The 22,399-nt window shown below is 44.5% G+C and overlaps 1 protein-coding gene across 1 annotated transcript in view; it reads right to left on the reverse strand.

Moving 5' to 3' along the window:
* The window catches only part of MDN1 (midasin AAA ATPase 1), a 127,496-nt gene extending 110,587 nt beyond the window's left edge, over positions 1–16,909 (reverse strand). The window contains exons 1-7 of the mRNA XM_063443572.1: positions 16,862–16,909; positions 16,450–16,681; positions 13,410–13,636; positions 12,542–12,766; positions 2,518–2,625; positions 2,243–2,435; positions 1,740–1,952 (exon numbers count right to left, since the gene is read on the reverse strand). Of these exons, the coding sequence (XP_063299642.1) occupies positions 1,740–1,952; positions 2,243–2,435; positions 2,518–2,625; positions 12,542–12,766; positions 13,410–13,636; positions 16,450–16,536 (1,053 nt within the window). The 5' untranslated portion in view covers positions 16,537–16,681; positions 16,862–16,909. The remainder of the gene's footprint in view (positions 1–1,739; positions 1,953–2,242; positions 2,436–2,517; positions 2,626–12,541; positions 12,767–13,409; positions 13,637–16,449; positions 16,682–16,861) is intronic.
* Between the last annotated feature and the right edge of the window lie 5,490 nt (positions 16,910–22,399).

Consider the following 22,399-nt stretch of genomic DNA (forward strand, 5'->3'; position numbering starts at 1 on the left):
TCTGAACTATAAGATAAGGCCAGGGACTAATGAAAGTATTTAGAAAATTGGGCAGACTAGATGGGCCGAATGGTTCTTATCTGCCGTCACATTCTATGTTTCTATGTTTCTATTTAGAGCATCCATACAACTAACTTAAAAGTCTGAAACTGGACTTGCTAATCGAAGTAAAACAATTTTGTTTTGTTGGTGGCAGGGCAACGAAGTCTCTTGCGAAATATCCGTTCGTGATAATAGTATGTCCCATCGTACCTCTATGGGAAGAATAAAGCCTAGCTTCCCATTGTGACATACTTGCTGAACCTACAAGCCCACCCTCCCACCAGGTTTAACTCTAAAATGCATAATGCTTGACACTTAGCAAATGCAGGAACTTAACCCCTTAAGGACCAAACTTCTGGAATAAAAAGGAATCATGACATGTCATGTGTCCTTAAGGGGTTAAACTGGGATTATCTTTTCCTAAAATGTCCTTTTATCCATAAAAGGGACACTATAAGCATCAAAGCAACTTTGGCTTAAAGGGACACTCCACTGCCCTAATACAAAATATATAAAAATCACTGTTTAGTAGATGTAAACTAAAATGAAAAAAATGCATTTATGCATTTTTTCATTTATGGTACATCTAAAAACATCTTGTAAAACCTGCACTTCTCTTGTCTGCTGCCATTGCAAACCCTCCCCTTTTAATCCTGCCAATGCAGCTCAATAAGAAGTCTTTGCAAGGCAGATTCTCTGGGCAATTGCTGCCTCTTGAGTTTAGCTCCACTGAGCTAACCAAGCCAGGAAAGAAGACCGATTTGCTTGAAAGCCAAGGGGGTGTAACCAGGTTAATTAATAAAAGTGTTAATTTCTATTAAAATCTTTACTTTTTGCAAAATAATAAAACATATTTATTGACACTACAAACAAAGCTTTTCAGCAAGCTAAAGTGCTTTAGGGGTCTGTAGTTTACCTTTGATGAAACAGTTTAGTGTATAGATCATGCCTCTGAAGTCCCAATTCTCAATCCACTGCCCTTTAGGAGATAAATCACTTTTGTTTCTGTTTATGTAGCACCAGCCACACCTCCCCTGATTTAAACATCAAACCTCTCTTTAATGAAATTCCTAGGAAGGCTGTACAAGTCACATGCAGGGCAGTGTGACTAGGGCTGCTTAAACAAAGTGAACTGAGCAGTGAGACTGCAGGGGCATGATCTATACACCTAAACTAAAGTTGTTTAGGTCCCTTTAAAAGCATTCAAACTATATATAAATAATAGTGATACAAAAAAGTTTTGCACGTTGCTACTATTGTCATAGAATCGTGATAAAAATCAATCAGTCTGTATAGGAAATAGAGGAGGTATCAGCTGGAACCATTTTAAGAGGGCAATCTATTCCAAAACAGTTGGACTCCTTACAATGGAGGGGTGCCATAACCACTAGAGCACACTGTAATGATGATGCTTGGAGTGTTCCTTTAAAAAAAAGGGGGACATAGTTATCTGAAGTGATTCCCCCTGACACTTCCATCTTTTGCTTTTCAGCATTCGTCAGATAAAGCTACCAGAAGTATGGTCATCATTGTCTTCCCACACAAGTCTGAGCATACAAAATGTGGAAAATCCCACAAGCATCCTCCATAGTTTACTCACATGAACAGTGAGATGTCACTGGCATGCATACTTTAAACAGAAACTATGACCGCACGCAGCTCAGTGCTATTTGAATGATATAAATTGCGGTTTTCACCTTGCTGTCTGTTTGATCCCCAAGTTGAACTTTTAGAATATCAGGTGGTTTGAGACGGCCGGTGACCGTGGCTAAATGCTCCACCAAGGCAGTTTTTCCACATCCAATTGGTCCTTCCAAGAGCACAGCGTTCTGATAAGAAACTGCTAGAGCTAGGTTATGAAGACTCCTACAAGTAGACTCAACCAACACCAACTGGCGAACATTCTTGTCCTGAAAAAAAAAAGATTTTGCACATAACATTTATAGTGCCGCAATGGGGGTCGCCAGGGATAAAGGGGCATTCACACAGTTTTACATTTTATAAGGCTAATGAGGTGATTTGAAGTAACCTTATACAATTTTAAAAACTATTTTTAGGAGCGCGCTGTCTTTTAATCTGTATATTGGATAAATATTAGTCTCTACAGCAGCACAATTGCTGAGAAATGTGTGTACCAAAATCCCTTTATTTTTTCCACTTTTTAAAAATCCACTTTTTAAAAATATGAAGCCGTCCTCACCTGACCCTGTTCTGACAGCATTTTCTTAGGTAACGTTACTCCGCACACTGACACAACACTGGAACATAGGTCACTGGACACAATTTGGCCTTTTGTGTACTGCTGGCTTTTCTCTCTGTGCCACATTTCTGTCTCAGGATTAGCCAGCAAAAGGCTTCTCTCAATATTCTGGGAATGGAGTTCATCAGCCATCCTAAAATAATGGTGTAAGAATTACAATCAAGATCATCTCTCGACCCAATACATGCTGAGTGGAATATGGATGTACCACTTACTGAAGTTTAAAGTGAATTAGCTCTTCTGCAGTAAATAGTTTTTTCAGAAAGGTCTGTTTATTTTCATCACACATGCAAGTTACTAAGGATAGGCAATGAGCGGTGTACCTACAACAAAATAAACATAGACATGTATTATTAAAATTGTAGATTATACTAGCTTTAGTGTAACTATAATCTTAATTTTATTGATGACAGGAGGCGAATATTTTGCTTAAGTCTCTCTTTACTAGAACTCCACAGCAGCACATTAACAGAGAGATAAACACCAAAGACAAAAACATAAAGGCATCTATATAAGGCTCCTCCTAAGCCACCATTTCCTCTTTCACGCTGCGACAAAGTAACGTACACAATAATAACAAAAACTAAATAAAGAAAATATTTCAACATAACAATGAATGCCATCAGGAAAAACTTCGGATAATGGATGAACTTGAACTTCATCCTGCCAAACAGCCGATCCTATGAACCGAAGTCGAACCATTAAACTGAAACGAAATAAACAGAATCGAAAACACTGATTAGTGAACGAAACGTACTGATAAAAAATAAATCCCACGATCCAGTACTGACAGAATAAAGACATGAAATTCATCACTAATGACCGTCAATACAATATAACATGCACTTCCCACAACATCACCCCAGACTACCAAACCTAGCCCAGATAATCAGACAAATCGACAGAAAAACAATCAATGCAATCCATCCAAAACAAGGGGGGGAGAAACCAAACTGGGTGGGAAATATTCGCCTCCTGTCATTAATAAAATTAAGATTATAGTTACACTAAAGCTAGTATAATCTACAATTTTATAGCATGACAGGAGGCTTCATATTTTGCTGTTTTAACGCTCCGACAGCAAAGCAAGAGAAACATAGTCCGACGGTCCAAATAAACTGGCGCAAAAAACTCCTCACGGGACCGGACCGCCACCTACAAAAAAACGTCCCGAGGAGAAATGCCCATCAAGGAAAAAAAACTCGGAAGCAGTAGCGCCGCTAACCGAATGCACTCCAAGAGTCGCATTCACCCCTACCAGCGTCAATAACCATCTCCTCCATCGAGATTGGACAGGGGCGAAGGATCGCACATCAGAAACACGTCCGAACGAAACCAGACACAACAAGAGGACAAACACAGTAGAAAGCTGTCGAGGGGAAAAACAAGGAACTCCGGCCGAATCCCGAAGAAAAACGCTAAAACCATACTTACCTCCCAGAGGGAAGGGTATTTAGGCGCCGGAGGACGTGCCAGCCTCCTCTCCCGTAGAAATCTGCAGCCCAGCGGGTCCTGACCGATGGGAAAAAACCTCCAAACAGAACACGCGCCGCCTAAATAAAGGACTAATCACAAGAACCAGATGGCACAGCCATCTCAAAACCTCGAGGAGGGACAAGACACTCAGCAAGTTGGTCACGGGCCAGAAAAAAGGGTTCAGCATCTTCTCCTAAGCACCAACGACACTATGAAAATCCATGTTGAGAGGACACAGAGAAGGTCCCTGACCGATAGTGACGACGCCTCGACATACCAGGTACTCCTGAAAGAGTCCAAGAGGAGAATCCGAGAGGACGGTAAGAAAAGAGGATCCCGACAAGAAAAAAATCAAGAAGCTCCGTGAACCCGACCGCTCTCGCCATAGCGGAGTCAACAACACCAAGGACACATGACGACCACAAACTAGAAGCAACACCCGGGGAAAAAAGGCGAAAGGAGGAAACGCCTAAGCTTCCTGAAAAGAAACGACCGCACTCGTCGAAGCGCGACCATCACTGCGCACGCTGGAACCGAGAGTCAACCAAAGCATGACCGAATCCGATGGGCGTCCCGGAGGCGAATAGAGAGCGCCCAGTCGTTGGCATCCTACAATGTCTGGAGAACCAATCCGACGTCAGGTTTGACTCCCACGGCCGATACACCGCCTGAAACGCGATGTTGCGCTGGGGTAGAAACTGGAAATCCCTTTCGTCCCCTCCAGTGTGCGAGACCGAGCGCCCTCCAAGCGGTCGGTATATTGCACCGCTGAAACCCTGTCCCTCCGAAGGAGGACACAGCAGTCTGACAGGTGACTTGCCAGTCTCCGAACGGCCAACGAACTCGCCATCAATTCAGACACCTGAAGTGGAATTCAGACTCCTTGTTCGACAACGGGCCGCCCGTGGACCCGGTCATGCACGTGGCACCCCAACCCAAAGGCGTACAGTCGATTCCAGTACGAACTCTGGGGTTGGTCCGAATATTGCCTTGCCGTTCCATGCGACCATGCGCAGGAGCCACCAGCGCAGTCCAGTCCTCACGTCCGGAACAGAAAATCATCTGGTCTGAAGAAGGTCACCTGCGTAGAGCATGGGCCTTTAACCGTTGTATGGTCCTGTAGTGTAGTGGGCCCGGGTATATTGCCTGTATCGAGGCTGGGAGGAGGCCCACCATGCGAGCAAACATTTGAAAGGGAATCCGGACTTGCCGTGATATCCTTCTCATTACCTCCCGGGCGGTTGCCAACAGTGCCAGAGGCGGACGGGGAAGGCATTCCGTCGCATTGACCACGACACCCAAGGACTCCACCGTCCGGGCAGGTTCCAAAGCTGATTTCTTCAGATTAACCACGAATCCCAGGAGCTCCAATAAGGAGGTCGCCGAACGCGTTCAAATTCCTAACCAGGACGGATCTTCGCAGATGGCTAGCACATCATCCAGAAATAACAGGAAACGGACGCTCACTGACCAGAATCGGGTGACCACAATCGTCAGCAGCTTGGTGAAGCATCAAGGCCCGAACTGAGGCCGCACGGGAGGCACATGAACAGGCGAGAGACGCTATTCCAGGTGAAGCAAAGCAACCCGCGACCACTCTTGTCCACCAGGACGGAGAGGTAAGGATCCTTAGGTCTAGTCACATGAACAAGTCTCTCGGCCGGGGAAGGTTCCGATGGAGGTGAATGCCCCCCAACTTGAAGTGGTGGCTGTGGCAAACCTAGCCACTTCTGAACTATATGTATTGCAGGTTGTCCATAGGCTGAATGTATACTGTAAGTCCTTACCTGTATAAGTGCTGTGTTATGGCCGTTCGCATGCTGGCAGCCGTACGCTGCCAGCATACAAAGCATTCGTTCGACGAAACACGGCTATCCCGGCCGTTCGCCGTACGAATGCGGGCTCCCCAGGTAGACCACACATTCACAAGTCGTGTGGCACCAATTAACCGATTGCAACAATGTTGCAATCGGTAATTAAGGGCTCTCCTAGGTGGCCGCCGTTCGGCTACCGACCATGCGGCGGTCTGCCATCTTGGATCCTTTGTCTCTGCAGCGGTGTTCGGTCGTCGAGAGCCTGGAACTGAAAACGGCTACTCAATGATCCGAACACCGCTGGACTTCCAGAGCGTTCGGGAGTTCCGCGTTCGGTACATTATGTTCCCCACAATGGTTCGGTACTTTTAAACCGAACTCAATGTTTGAATGTATTCTGTGCGGCGTTCGGTCAATTCAGCTGGGATCAGAGCGGTATTCTCACAAAGTATGCGCTCCGACCCCAGCTATCTGCCGAACGTTCCGCCAGCGCAAAGTACCGAATATTGTGTAAAATATATATTTTAAAGTCAATTGTCGGTTTTGCTGCACGAGGGGATAATCCACTTAATCGTCCATTTTAGTGGGAGTATCCTTCTCGTGCAGCAGTGCCTGTTGGGAAAGTCACAATGCATGTTGGGAGAAATCCCCTGGATTATCTGTGTGGAAACCCCTTGCATGGGGAACTGCTTAAATATGCCAGCTTGTGAATAAACTGAGTTAGTTGACTCCCAAACTGTGTTTCGTCCGGTTATTGGGAGGATGGGGAATATTGCCGTGCTTTCTGTGCTGACTGTGGATTTCCTGAGGATACCAACGGATATCGTGGACTAATATACTGCATTCCGTTACAGTGGAAGACAACGAAGGTGTTCAATTCCCGAAAATTGACCACCGGGAGGAACTCCCCCGACTCCATCTGCACTAGAAAATCGAGCCAATGGCGAGCAGAGTCCGAACCTCCGAACCTGTCAAGGAACGTTGAACCCTCGCGGTGATGGAGACACTTGGAGGTCCAACCCGCGTCAGTGGGGTGTGGAAGTCCATGACCTAATCTCATTACAGTCCGATGGACCCATGCGTTTGAAGGCACTTCCTGCCGCCTGTCCCTGCAGCGAAACACACTGTCTGTACGTAGTAGAGGGAAATAGAAAAGTGGCAGGAGTTGTACTCACCCGCATGGAATCTCGCTCGTCCTCTGGCACGGTCTCCACGACCTCTACCCGCCCTTCGAGTGTAGAGAGGTCCGGGCTGGTATGGTGGTGAAAAGACGGGCCATGGATCTGTGGGCCCGAAGACCAGCCGGGATAACCGTGAGCGAAATACCTTCTTTATAGAGGACTGTGCTTTATCCAGGGAAGCAAAAGTCGGTGCGTTTCTGTAGCACCTAATGAGAGGTTCCCCGAACAGTAGGACTTATTGGCCGGGGGCCCAATACTTAGAACCCTGGCTCCGATAGCTCGGTGTCCATCTGAAACAGAGCCGTACACTTGCGTTGGGTGCAGATTAGCATTGCCTAGAAGGCAAATGGGGCGTAGCGCCCAAATTCGTCTGACGGCCGGGTCCAGGCTCGTACCATCCGTGTAGGCCATGTCTGTCAGGGCCAACAACCTGCACAAATGGGCTCAGCCTATCCAGCTGTCCATCCTGTGTCGAGCGGAGGTGACGCTCGACCCCTTTCGTGGGGTCCCGACCCGTACTATTCAATTACGAGGCCGCCAGGGGGTCAAAATCCGGGGCCACCGCCCCCTCGTCCGGCAGGACGGGCTTGGGGCATTCCGCCCACAGCTTCTCGCGGGCCTCCCCTTCCAGGGGGCTGCGGGTCCAGTAGTGCACGGATAGTGCCAAGTGGTCAGGCAGTGACCATTCCGAGGGTCAGGGGTGTCAGATAGACCGAGGGTCAGAACAGAGGCTCTCCGGCATCGTCTCCCAGTATCGCCGTGGGGGCCTCTGTCGCCGGCACGTCCTCATCCTCCTCGCGCCGACCGGACCTTCCCCACGGTCCTCATCCAAACATCTCCCTCATCCGAGGGAGACTGGTCTGCCCGCCACTCCTCCAGCAGGCCAATATAGGGGGGGGTAAGGAGGCCACCTACCCTGCGCCCGAAAGACGGCGGCGCCTGGCCGATGAGGTTCTATAACCTCGAACCATGTCGCTTCGCCGGAGTCTTGTCCTTCCGGGAGCGTGGTTCAGGGCCTACACCCTTCCAATAGCGCATTAGCGCACTTGCCTGCTCTCGATCCTGAGAGTCTGACTCCGCCGAGTCGTCTGCCAAGAGGGGGGATCCTCTCGCACCCCTTTCCATTCGTGGATGAGGAAGGGCCCTAGGCAGAGCTTCCTCAACAGAGGCGGCCACAGCCGCATTAAACAGTGCCTGCAAAGTCTGCTCCCGTGCAGAGGCTTCCATAACGTCTGAGATGACGGCACGTGATACCTAACTGAATAGAGAACAGGTATCACTAGCAGGCAGTAGGGGCAGCACCCCTAGTATGGCAGAGGCAAGTAGTAAACGCATGCGGGCTCAACAAAACTTGGTCCAGGATACGGAGCCACCAGGTCAATAGCATGCGTAATATGGCACAGACAAAGCAGGCCAATCATGGGGCACAGACAAAGCAGGCCAATCAAGGGGCACCGACAAAGCGGGCCAATCATAAGGGCACAGACAAAGCAGGCCAGTATATGGGCACGGGTTAGGACCGTCCCAGTGGTATATGAGGCAGGAACGTAGGTCCTTACGGTAGATATGCAGGAATTACTTGACATATCGTGCGTGCAGGGTAGAGGTGTAGTTAGGCCTCCAGACCAGTCTCGGTCCATGATAGTGCGGTGATGTTAAGCGGGTCCTACGCAGGAGGCATGAAGTGGAATGCCTAGAGCCACCCAGAGCCCTAGGGCACATGCAATAATGGCATCCACAGAAGAAGCCTGCAAAGCCATACAACACATGCACTGAGAATAAACTGTAGGCAGAGGTAGAGAAAAAACCCCCAAAACCTGCCCAGAGAAACACAGCACATGTGTAGTAATGACCCCCCACACAGAGGGAACTAAGCATCCAGACAGGCAGCCAGTGCAATAAAAACGGACACTGCGCCTTTAAGAAATAAACGGTGTGTGCGGCAGTAGACCGAAAAAGACCTGCGCACCCTGCAAAATAAAAAACCTTTATTCAGTGAGAATCTGGAAATAAAGAAAATTGCTAATTACAATTTGGCGGCTAACTCCCACTAATCTCGGCCAGGCCAGGGCATAGTGGTTACAGGGCTATGCTCAGATAGGAGAATCCTGTGTGACCTCATGCAAGTCACTTCGTACAGCAATAACTGGAATCAGCAAGAAAGATGTATGCACTGCCCACAACCCCTCACTGTCCGGCCACGTGGACGCGGGGGAAAGGGCATTCAGGAGCGGAGGCTCCCGCGGTAACAATTCAGCACCCTGTTCCGTTCCCACGCCGCTCGGGAAGCGGCCAACAAGCGACCTGGGCGCGGGCAGGGAGGCAATGAGAGGATTCCCGCTCGGCGTACGAAGCCGGCGGGCGGGAATCAATACAAGGGACACGTGGGACCGCTGGAGTCTTTCTCCGCGGTCCCGACGGTCGGCACGGGGAGCGGTCGGAAGACCGCTTCCCGGCGACCGCAACGGAGAACCAGACCAGCACGAAATATAAGAAAAAGAAAAACCAACCAGAACAATAAAAACTATGAAAAATAAAAAATGTAAAGTGAAACCTCATGCAAAGGAGAGGAAAAAACAGAGGCAAAAATAACAGCAGAAGGGCAAAGCCCAAATCCCAGAAACAGCCACAGAAATAAATGCAGCAATACTATAAACCCAAGACAAGAGCATAAAACCACAGATTACATATAATAGACATATACATATAATAGACATATATAGTCTATATAATAGACATATAATAGACACAAAGCCACCCATATACAACAGGAGGCAGTGGTACTCTGACCTGTACTGTTCTGCGGAGCAGCAAAGAAAGAGGAAATGGTGGCTTAGGAGGAGCCTTATATAGATGCCTTATGTTTTTGTCTTTGGTGTTTATCTCTCTGTTAATGTGCTGCTGTGGAGTTCTAGTAAAGAAAGACTTAAGCAAAATATGAAGCCTCCTGTCATGCTATAAAATTACATTTATGCATTGCACAATTCATGCTTTTGAAGATGTGTGAAAGATGTGGTGCGATTTAGCTCCTGATAACTTTGTTTGCCAAGGAGTTTCAACAGCACCAACAGATTCCGTAGTGCTTTAAAATATTATAAGAAGAGGATTGAATTATAAGTAGAACAACTACAAAAAAACTTACAAGAACGATAAGTTGAAGAGGACCATGCTCAAACGAGCTTGTGATCTATAGGAGGTGGGGTATAAAACACAACAGGACAGGATATAGCAATCAAATAAGGTAGGATTGAAGCCGAGCTGGAGGAGAGAGTAGAGTGCCCTTTAGGAGAGAGCAAGAGAGGTTAAGGTTACTCTGGACAGCCATAAACTTTCCAAAAGAGATCAGTTTTGAGGCACTTAAATGATTAAAGACTATAGGAGGGTCTAATGGTGGTAGATAGGCTATTCCATAAGAAGGGAGCCGCCAGCGAGAAGTCCTACAAGTGTGAGTTAGCCGTACGGGTGCGAGCAGCGGACAGGAGAAGGTCATGGGCAGAGCGGAGAGACCAAGAAGGGGCATACCTATGGATCTGTAAAGAGATATATAAGAGGGGCTAGAATTGGTCAATGCTTAATAGGTATGTGTTAGCGCTTAGTAGATATGTCCCTATAGTTTGTTCTCCGGGAGTATAAAACAAAATTTTGTAAGATCAAAAATCATTTTTCAGAGACTATCGAGTTCAGGAAAATAAATTCAGAGTTCCTCCAAAGCTCAGAACACAGATGGTCTGCTTCAGTGCACGAGGTAGACGCAGTCTTTTCTAGAGGATCGGGTATTCCCTCTGTATATCTGGCTTACGATATTACTTACCAAGCTGATAGAGTGGTGCTTAGAGAGAAGTACCACATTTTTATCTTGTAAGAGTTTTTTATTGAGAGGGTTGATTATAAAAGTGCAATAAATATCTGTGTTACACTATATTTTGTTTCCTTAATTTTTAAGGTACATCTAACACATTGCATGGTTCAACTTTGGAGTGGACACAGACTTTGATTATTCCCCTTCCGTGATTATAATCACCTCCACTATTCCTACATTTTTAATTTTTCATTATTTATTTTCCTGAATTCTATAGTCTCTGAAAAAGGATTTTTGATCTTACAAAATTTTCTTGTTTTATACTCCCGGAGTACAAACTATAGGGACATATCTACTAAGCGCTAACACAGTCGATTATATTGTTGTTTGAGAATTTTGGGAAATTCTGTTTTTGTGTTTTAGCAGCTGGTACACATATGCTTATGGTATTTATTGCAAGCTTATGGTATATACTTAATTTTGTCAATCGAAAAATGTATGTAAATTCAGCCATATCACATTTTTATTGGCATAATATTTACTTTTTTGCGCTCTCTTTTCTTTAGTTGGCTTTGTAGGTATGGAATAGTACTTTGAATTGACTCCTATAGGATACAAGAAGCCAATGTAAGGACTGACAGAGTTGTGAGGTGTTAGAGGACCAACTGGAGAGGAAAATCAGTCTGGCGGCAGCATTCATTACAGACTGTAGCGGGGCAATACGGCTTTTGGGAAGACTAATTAGGAGAGAGTTACAATAATCCATGCAAGAGATTACTAGAGCATGGACAAGCTCCTAAGTAGCATCTCGCGTAAGAAGGCTATGTTTTTAAGCTGGAATCTACAGGATTTGGCAACATACTGGATGTGAGGCTCAAAAGGTGGGGCTAGAATCAAGTATAACGCCAAGACAGCACGCGCTTGCAAGGATGGACTGATATGGGTACCACTAACTTGAAGGCAGAGCGAAAAAGGAGGATCGGTATTGGGAATAGGAAAGACAAGGAGCTCAGTTTTAGAAAGATTGAGTTTCAGAAAGCGGGAGGACATTTTCAGAGATGAAAGAAAGGCAAGCAGTGACACATTGCAAGAACGGCAGGAGATATATCTGGGTGTCATCAGCGTACAGGTGGCAGTGGAATACAAATGAGGAAATAAGTTTGTCAAGAGAGCAATATAAAGTGAAAATAGAAGGGACCAAGGACAGAGCCTTGGGCGACTCCAACAGAGACAGGACGAGGGGAGAAGGTATCATTAGAAAAAGAGACACTGAATGAGCGTTGGGAGACATATGACAAAACATATGCAGTATTAAATAAGGGAAGAAATTATACATCAGGCATCGATGAAATCATGAGCAGAAGACAATTTTGCACAGACTTGGTATATCATTTTTAAAGGCAAGCATAACCATTGTATCAACTCTTTGGTCTTAAAATTGTATTGACAAATTAACAAAGTGACACAACATCCTGCATACAAACCCTTAATTTGTTAAAATTTACATTTAGTGAAAATAACCACAACATGGTATGGAGTTCAGTTAAGCCTCTGAGTATCACATGATATTTCTTAAAACAGAAAGCCAGCTTACCACCACAAGAGTGAACCAGATAACATTTTATTCTAGTTAAATGGTAACTATAGCACCAAGAAAACAAACTCGTTTTCCTGGCACTATAGCTTCCCCCTTAGTCAAGCCCCACCTCTCCCGTGGTGTAGAAGGGGGTTAACCCCTTCTGTCACTTACCTGGGTCCAGCACCCTTTGGCGCTGGTTCAGCTCTGCCCACCAAAAGTCGTCTAAGCACCTGGAAGTCTCTCTAGTGGCTGTCACTAGAGGAGGAGTTAACCCTAGCATGTAAATATTGCAGTAATTGCCATTCTAGGGTAGAGGGTGATGGGAGTTTGCACCCAGACCACTTCAAAGCCCCTTTAAAATACCATTGGTATCAATATAGCTGTACTCACCAACGAACAGTCAAGTCATGACTTTTAAGCAAAGGCACACAGACACTCCAATCCCACATCTCTCGAAAAGAAAATGTATCCTGTTTAAGAAATCTGTAGGACGCTTCCATCAAGTCTCTTAGTTTCATTCTTCTTCTACCATAACGGACAGTACTTGAATCACCACTTTCCAAGAAAAGCCTTTGGAAAACTGGGGAGGCATTTCTAAAATACTTCAATGAAAACCTAGAAAAGAAAGTAGCGGGAAAAAAAAGTCCGAATTTAGAGATACAGGGAAAAACAAAAAGTGAAGCTGAGAAAGCCAAGGTTATTGGCAGATGTGGTTTAAATTTAATAGTTCAGTGAATCAAAAATTAATTTGATCTCAGGAGTGCTGTGCTGTGATACAATTCACAAACACAGACGGAATGTTTACCTCCTGAGGCAGGATTATGGCGTAGAATTCTACAACATTTTTCTTTTTGTGCAAACACTGTTAAGGTTTTAGCAAACAAAAACCAGGGCATATTAATCCAGTCAAAACCTATCAATTTTTTTATTGGTGCCCATAGTGGGATAGCAAGAGTATTGCATGCAAGTATTCCTTTTTGTGCAACGAATGCCTGGGTTATGCAGTAAATTTAAGCAGGACATTATCCTGCCCTACATACAGGGTGGAAGACATCCTAAAATGCACACATAACATAACGGGTGAACACAGGGCCTATAAGGAATCTCTCTCAGAAACACCATAGCATCACTTAAATAATTCACATGAATCAGAACTGATTTGTATTTATCGCTCCATCAAATGGAAGCATATACTTTGATTTATTTCTCTACAAAAAAAAAATCATACAACATCACAAATCCAGAAGACCATACTCACGGCAGAACATCAGGACAGCTGCTGACCAATCTGCTCATGGCTACACATAATCGCTCATGTAAATCATGATTAATCTGTGCTCCTGATTTAATAGACACTGCATTCCTCTCCAACAGATCCAGAAGCAAAGGTCTAAGCTGGCGACCAATCAGCAGTGTGCATTCCTTGTCCAACAGTAACTGGGAAAGAATTCCAAGGATGGCATCTCTGTCTTGGGGATTCCATACCTGTAAGATAAACAGGAAGAACAATTATACTCATGTGAATATTCACATTTGAACAAGTTATTTTGAATCACATTTTTGACAAAACATTTCTCCATATTCTTTCCACACTGTCGTTAAGTGGAAACTGTACACTGACAAATTGAGATAATTAAGTTTATCTTAGGCTACATAAAACTTCCATTCAGATTCCATCAATCATAAGTTCTGACAGTGCAAAGGCTGGTTTAATGACCAGCATGTATGGGGCTATTGCAAAGTAACTAGTAATATGCAACATGTATAAGGCTATCACAGCCCCCAGCACATATAGCGCTATCCCAGAAGCCCAAGTAACATTGTCACATTTGACAGGATTATGCAGAGCCCCAAATAATGTGCAGTTTATATGAGAGCTATTTCAGAACCCCAAGTAATGTACATTGCATATGACAGTACTGTAGAGCCTGGATAGTACTTGGGACTTGACGATTTGTGCGCAGGGATTTTATGCAGTTAAGCACCTTTATTTAAAAACACCCTGTATTTTAAAACAAAAAGACCCCTCCCCACGCACATCCAATGAAAACATACACAGAAGGCCCCTCTTTAGTTGGTATTTTCATGGATATGATTAACTCTCTCAGTTCCTTAGAAACTACTGAACTGCTGAAATCCTTCAGCCATGTTCTCATCTTGTTCATTGCACACACTAAATATTCATTCAAAAATACTGTGCTACTTGAGCATGCATTTACGATTTTCATTCCCTGAATAAACCAATAAGGAACGCACATAAGGGTTAATGTTACCAATACAATTCTGTGAACGCTGATTTTGAGTTGGCATTTGTGGGAATGGAACAGCTAATTGTATGCCTCTCACATCTTGCATGTGAAATATCAGGGTGGAGGAGCTAGACTATATGGGTTGTCAATCAATTTTATGGACCAGGATTACATTCAGCATGAAATTCAATCTAGGCACAGATTTGCTATATAAAATTAACTTTAAAAAAAAAAAAAAAAAAAAAAATTCAAGTGGCTCATCACTTTAACCACTATGGTGATCTTTAGTGGTTATGATGCAAGAATTTCAGGGGAGTATCCCGACGGTAATTTGCCAAACAAATTAAGGTTGGTGCTACAAAAATAATTGTAATTCTAACAGTTTGCAAATTACCTTGCTGTGACAGGTGCTGTCCTTCTAATAAAAAAGTCATATGATAGAGCACGTCTTTATATTTCTGCATTATTTTTCTCAACTCAAACCAGATTTGGACAGTATTCAGTCTGTCGGTTGATTAATACTGTCTAAACCTTGGATTGGTTTTATCCCAAAATGACAATGACAAATCAAAAATATCCAACTGATGAAAACAACCAAGTCTGATTTTGAAGAAGTGCTCCAAGTACCACAAATAGTGCAGCTCATTGTACGGTTTATGATGCTATGGGTGCTGTCCCCAGTTCTTAAACTGTTTCAGAGCAGTTGTAATATTTCGTCAGTTCACAGCACATTTGCACATTCTGAGCCGAAGAGAGGTGGGATGGAGTTTAAAAAAAGAAAACTAACCTGAAAAAGAGGGAGGTGGTAAGGAGGGGAAACCAAGCTCTCCCTTGATGTCTGCAAGGGAAAAGATCAATACGCATTTTGGCAGCGTGCAGTGCGCAGCGATGACAGATGTATCTTTTTGCACTTAATTTAGATTACGCAGCCTGAATCAGAGTTCAGGGCTGCCTAATTACTATGCCAGGGGTATAAGTAGCCCCGGCACCAAAGTAAATATAACTATAGATACACACAGACTCCTAACACCATGTCCACTTCTAAAAGCAGAAGTGATCCTTGTGGTTGGAGCAACCATTTAAAGATTTGACACAGACTAAGTACAGCAAAGGGGATAGTCCTGAAAATAAATTGTTACCAAAAAGAGTTAAAAATGTACTTTTATTTTATTAAAACCAAATACTCAGAGTGGACACAACATAAAACAGCATTATACATAGGTGATATCAGCTATAAACTAATCACCAAGCTGATTAAATAGATAGAACCTTAGTAAAGCACCGCAATGTATCTACTTGCGTATATAAGAGTAGCAAGAAATTTAACACCAGAGGAATATAATGAGTATCCCCTTAGAAGGCTGATTTTCATAGTCATAATAATCATCTGGTGTTAAATTTTTGCTACACTTACATCAGCAAATAGGGCACATTAGTTTCAATGTGATTACAATTCAAAGCCCTTTTTTAACATTTACTTTGAGGGACATCCTGAATTCTCTATGGAAAGATTTTTGTTATGGCCCTGATACATCCTTTACAGTTAAAGGAAGTATTTTTGTTCTACTACTTTATTGGTGTGTACTAAGTTACAAAAGTCTATACATAGATATATTACACACACACACACACACACAATTATTTTATAAAGAAGAGTTGGGGAATTATCCCAATGAGCTATTTTGATCAATATTTTACAATTCAGATTTTAATAAATAACCCCAAACAGTTTGGAATAATAAAAAAAAAAAATAATAATCTTTAGATGAAGCTTCTTTCATTCTACACTGTCTGCACCAAAACCATACAGCAGGGAGAAATCGATAAGCAGATTGCACCCGTGACTGTTGCCCCCTATTGTTAACTTTTTTTATTAGAAGAAAATAAGAACAATTGCCATCAGTTCTGCTTCCCAGATTTAATTTTAAGAGGCAGGTCAGTTAAGCGAGATCCCTGAATCCGTTATCTGCCCCTGGCCCTTTTAGGGATCGTGACAGTGACACTCAACAAAAGCAGCAACCTCTCTCTCCTTCGTCCACCGTCCCTCACCTGTTTGGACAGAAATTTGTTGAGCTCTCCTCCACTCCTTTGGGCGATTGCGCCCAAGCCGGGCAAGCTGAGCTGTAGATGCTCCATGTCCTGTGTTGGGATAAAGGTAGCCCTCAGCTCGGCCCGTGCGTGCACTACAAGTACCAACACTGGCCCACACGTGGGGGAGACAGGCGCAACGGACCACTTCCGGGAGCATTCAACGTCATCAGTAGTGCGACCGCACGACACTCTGCAATCACACAAGTATAGCTGTTGAAGAGTAGCACTTCGTTAGAACATTTTAAAATACGACCCAAATCATTCCTGCTTAGCCTCATTTTTGGGGATTCTCTTTTACTTAACATGCGGCTGCCTTGCTCGGTATTTTTCGACAGCACTGGCAGCTCGCATTTTTGATAATGAAACTTACACAACATATGGGTGCTTCTTCAAATGCTAGTTGCGTATATAGACCTTCTTGTTTGTAAATTAAAACGTGGAAAAATGAGCCAACGACCATAAGAGCTCAGTCTGTGGAAAAAGATATATACTTTAGCCTTTTTATTATTTTGACTTTGCTATCCTGCACATTATTTTACAATACAAAAAGAAAGCAGCACGATCCTCCTCCTCCTACAGAGCGCCGCAATTGTGGAACAACCTCCCGCACAATTTCAAATCTTCCCTAAGCCTAAAGTCCTTTTAAGAGATCCCTCACTACATACCTCAAAACAGAATGCACCTGTTATGGTTGATCATATATTTCCTACTTGTTCTATGTTAAATTTTGGATATATTGTGTAATAATATTGTTTCTGTATTTTATTGTACCCTAATGTAACAATGCAATGATTTGTGGACCCTCGACATACTTGAAAACAAGAGAAATCTCAATGTATCTTTCCTGGTAAAATATTTTATAAATACATTTTGCAATCCCTTTGTACATTAGCTGTGATTTACTTGGGGTGTATAGGAAAGTGTAAAATGCTGTGAGTTAAAAATTGTAGGCCAAAATAGCAAAACTTAAATACTCAAGCAACTGGGATTTATTCACTAAACACCGGATGGTAGTGGGGGGGGGGGGGGCTCTGTAAATAGCAGAATTGGAGAAAATCTTCAAATCCACTTATTTTGCCTACCATTTTTAAGTTTAGTTTTCAATTCACTCCAATGCTGGGGCTTATCAATTCATTACAATGCTGGGGCTTACTCTTAATTACCATAAACTGAAATTTCAATGTTAAAAGTTGGGTAAAAATGTAATTTTGTTAAAACGGTTTGACTACTTACAATGGTGAGGGCACTTATGGCACCATAACTATTGCATTGGTTTCCGTGCTTAGTGTCCCTTAACAAAAAAATACTAGGACAATTTGCTTAGTATATGGTTTGTGCAATACATAAATTCTACAATAAATATTTGTATAAATCAAAGTGATCTGCGTAATCACTTGTCCCTTTCTATCCCCTTTTAAAAGAACACTATAGTGTTAGGAATATAAACGTGTATCCCTGATGCTTGAGTGTCCTGCCATTGTGTGGTTATGATGCAAGAATTTCAGCGGAGCATCCTAGCGGTAATTTGCCAAACAAAAGGTGCAATTTACTGCAGCAAGGGAAAAAAAGAAACATGTCTAGGAAAGGTGTTTTTTAATTTTTTCTAATGCATTTGGGGCATTATATGGGTTTGTTCACGGGTGCTAGAACATGCCTAATGCTATGTAAATTGTGACCATGTTCCTTCTAAAAGAAGCAACCCTTTTTTGTATTGATTAGAATAATGCCCTATTGGCATTATTCTTAAATTTCCCTACCAAAAAAGCACTTAACCCCTTAAGGACCAAACTTCTGGAATAAAAGGGAATCATGACATGTCACGCATGTCATGTGTCCTTAAGGGGGTTAAAGGACCACTATAGTGCCAGGAAAAAAAAAACTTGTTTTCCCGGCACTATAGTGCCCTGAGGGTGCCCCCACCCTCAGGGCCCCACTCCAAGGGTGCTGAAGGGGGAGGACGGGGTTAAAATCTTACCTTTTTCCAGCGCTGGGCTCCCTCGGCGCTAGGGACTCTCCTCCTCCTTTCCCCGTCATCGGCTGAATGCGCATGCACAGCACAAGCCGCGTGCGCATTCAGCCAGTCCATAGAAAAGCATTCTCTGCTTTCCTATGGACGCTGGTGTCTTCTCACTGTGAAAATCACAGTGAGAAGCGCGGAAGCGCCTCTAGCGGCTGTCAATGAGACAGCCACTAGAGGCTGGATTAACCCTAAATTAAAAAAACTGCTATGTTTACAGCAGAATGGGTTAATCCTAGATGGACCTGGCACCCAGACCACTTAATTGAGCTCAAGTGGTCTGGATGCCTATAGTGGTCCTTTAAAAATAAATTTTCACCAGAGCTGGGTGAAGCTCCCGGCGCTGATTGTCACTCCCCCATCTGAGTCATGGGAGCCACACGAAAGTCCAATCAACGGCTTCTTGTAGAGAAACCTTTTAATTGGACCATTTAATTGTGCATGTGCACACTCTGAACCAGAAACAGGAGGACAGGTGTGTATTGTACAGGGCTACGGAATTTGCTGGAGCTATATAAATAATAAAATAATAATAAAGAAAATATTAATGGAGGGGAAACATGAGCAGATATGTCAGTCGGCATTGTGTGTGCTGACGATATGTAAAATATGCACAGAATTGACATTAGGCAGCCAAGAAGAGAATTCTGGGCTGCCAATATCAAATGTGCTAGGGGTGTAACTAGTAATTAACAATTAAAAATAACTCTGGATGTACAGTGTTTCAGCTTTAAATAAATAGAAGTGGTCATGTTGGCTAGAGTAACCCTTAACGTTATACTCCAGCCCCCAAAGCAATTTAGCTTGCAGAGATGCTTTATTTGTGCATAGGATTATATTTGTTTCCATTTTACAAAAAGGCAGGTTTAAAAAGAAATTGGCATTTTTATAAATTTGTTACACTCTCCTCGCTGTCAGATAACCAGTTCTACTACTTCTTAAAGGACTACTATAGTGCCAGGAAAACAAACCCCACCCTCCGGGTCCCACTCCCGCCAGGGCTGAAGTTGGAGGAAGGGGTTAAACACTTACCTATCTCCAGCATTGGGGACTCTCCTCCTCCTCCTTTGGCTGTCATCAGCTGAATGCGCATGCGTAGTAAGAGCCACGCGCGCATTCAGTCAGTCAGTCCATAGGAAAGCATTCTCAATGCTTTCTTATGGACGCTGGCGTCTTCTCACTGTGAAAATCACAATGAGAAGCGCGGAAGCATCACTAGCGGCTGTCAATGAGACAGCCACTAGGGGCTGGATTAACCCATATGTAAACATAACAGTTTTTCTAAAACTGCTATGTTTACAGCAGGCAGGGTTAACCCTAGATGGACCTGGCACCCAGACCACTTCATTAAGCTGACGTGGTCTGGGTGTCTATAGTGGTCCTTTAATTTCTTAGCTCCATGGAGGTAAACGCAAAAAAAGTGAGCATGTTGGTTCAATGCTCTTCCAGGGCAGACCATACGCAGAGCTCTGCTGAAGAGCTCTAGCATGAGAAAAAAGCCCTGTATTTGTTGTTTCCTTGCAACTTGTCTCTATAAATGGATACCAGGAGACAAAAATGCCAGGAAAGAGTATTGTGCATGTGTTTGGAGCCTGCCATTGTGTGTGTGCATAGTGAGCTGATTGTGGTGTGGTATAAGGTCGGTTTTAGTCGTGTTGTGTAATGTAATGCATATGTGGCTAGGGGCTGTAGAGAATGTGTGTATAGGGGATGTAACACAAGTGTGCATACAGGCTATAGTGTGTGTGTGTGTGTGTGTGAATATTATATATATATATATATATATATTATATAAATATGTTTGGAAGTATTGTGTATGTGTGTGGTGCAGTGTGTCGGGGGGATTCTGTGTGTATGTGAGGGGTGCAGTATGTGTGTGAGGTGTGATGTGTGTGAGGGTGCGGTGGGTGCTGTGTGTGTGGGTGCTGAGTGTGATTGATTTGTGTGAGGGTGCTGTGTGATGTGTGTGTGGGTGCTGTGTGTGATGTGTGTGAGAGAGTGCTCTGTGTGAGAGTGCTGTGCGTGATGTGTGTGTGTGAGAGTGCTGTGTGTGTGAGAGTGCGAGTGCTGTGTGTGTGAGAGTGCGAGTGCTGTGTGTGAGAGTGCGAGTGCTGTGTGTGAGAGTGCGAGTGCTGTGTGTGAGAGTGCGAGTGCTGTGTGTGAGAGTGCGAGTGCTGTGTGTGAGAGTGCGAGTGCTGTGTGTGTGAGAGTGCTGTGTGTGTGAGAGTGCTGTGTGTGAGTGCTGTGTGTGAGAGTGCTGTGTGTGAGAGTGCTGTGTGTGAGAGTGCTGTGTGTGAGAGTGCTGTGTGTGCTGTGTGTGAGAGAGTGCTGTGTGTGCTGTGTGTGAGAGTGCTGTGTGTGAGAGTGCCCTGTGTGTGAGAGTGCCCTGTGTGATGTGTGTGTGCTGTGTGTGAGAGTGCCCTGTGTGATGTGTGTGTGAGTGCTGTGTGTGTGAGAGTGCTGACTGTGCTGTGTGTGAGAGTGCTGTGTGTGATGTGTGTGTGAGAGTGCTGTGTGTGAGAGTGCTAAGTGTGATGTGTGTGAGAGTGCCGTGTGTGAGAGTGCCGTGTGTGAGAGTGCTGTGTGTGAGAGTGCTGTGTGTGATGTGTGTGAGAGTGCTGTGTGTGATGTGTGTGAGAGTGCAAGTGCTGTGGATGATGGGTGTGAGAGTACTGTGTGTGAGAGTGTTGTGTGTGAGAGTGCCCTGTGTGATGTGTGTGTGCTGTGTGTGAGAGTGCCCTGTGTGATGTGTGTGTGAGAGAGTGCTGTGTGTGAGAGTGCTGAGTGTGATGTGTGAGAGTGCTGAGTGTGAAAGTGCTGTGGATGATGGGTGTGAGAGTGGTGTGTGTGAGAGTGCTGTGTGTGATGTGTGTGTGAGAATGGTGTGTGTGATGTGTGTGTGAGAGTGCTGTGTATACATGTTAGAATGGATTGTGTGTGTTTGGGGGGTAGATAAAAAAAAAAAAAAAAAAAAGTAGGCATTATGTCCCCCCCCCCCCCTTCTTACCTTTTAGCCTGGGAGGGGGGGACCGGCATGGTGGTATCTGGGAGGGTATCTATCCCTGGTGGTCCGGTGGGTGAGTGAACTCTAGCCTGCGGGCTAGAGTTCTTTCTCGCGAGATCCGGTCGTTGCCATGGCTGGCGGCCGGAATATTCTCTATGTGGGCCGGTGAGGGAGATCTTTGATCTCCCCACCGGCCCATCATTGAAAACAGCGGGGTCGGCGCTCGGATAGTGCCGGCCCTGCATAGACCGGCAGGGGAGATCCTGTGATCTCCCTGCCGGCCTCGGCCCCACGGCCATCGCGGCCCACCGGGCATTTGCCCGATGGCCAGTCCGGGCCTGCTGCCTAATACAAATTGTAATATGAGATGGGACCCTCCATAAACCTAAGGAGTGTACTCTCACCCATGCGCAAGAGTACAGCACTAAATTGGATTCAGGCACATGAACCGCCAGCATCCGGAGACCCCAGCAACATGAAGATGGCCGTGGCCACAATGGACAGCCAGAGGTAAATAAAACTCACCTCCTCTGCACCCCTTGGCTACGGGACCAATATCAGGTGTCAGTTTCTGTGTTTTTGTAAAATATGTAATGACCCCCAAAAGTGACAGATCTCCTTTAAAGGGACACTATAGTCACCTGAACAACTTTAGCTTAATAAAGCAGTTTTGGTGTATAGAACATGCCCCTGCAGCCTCACTGCTCAACCCTCTGCCATTAAGGAGTTAAATCCCTTTGTTTATGAACAACCCTAGTCACACCTCCCTGCATGTGACTTGCACAGCCTTCCATAAACACTTCCTAGGCTTTCTTTATTGCAAGTTCTGTTTAATTAAGATTTTATTATCCCCTGCTATGTTAATAGCTTGCTAGACCCTGCAACAG

The sequence above is a fragment of the Pelobates fuscus genome, chromosome 2, assembly GCF_036172605.1.
Source record: "Pelobates fuscus isolate aPelFus1 chromosome 2, aPelFus1.pri, whole genome shotgun sequence".
NCBI classification, from domain to species: Eukaryota; Metazoa; Chordata; class Amphibia; order Anura; family Pelobatidae; genus Pelobates; species Pelobates fuscus.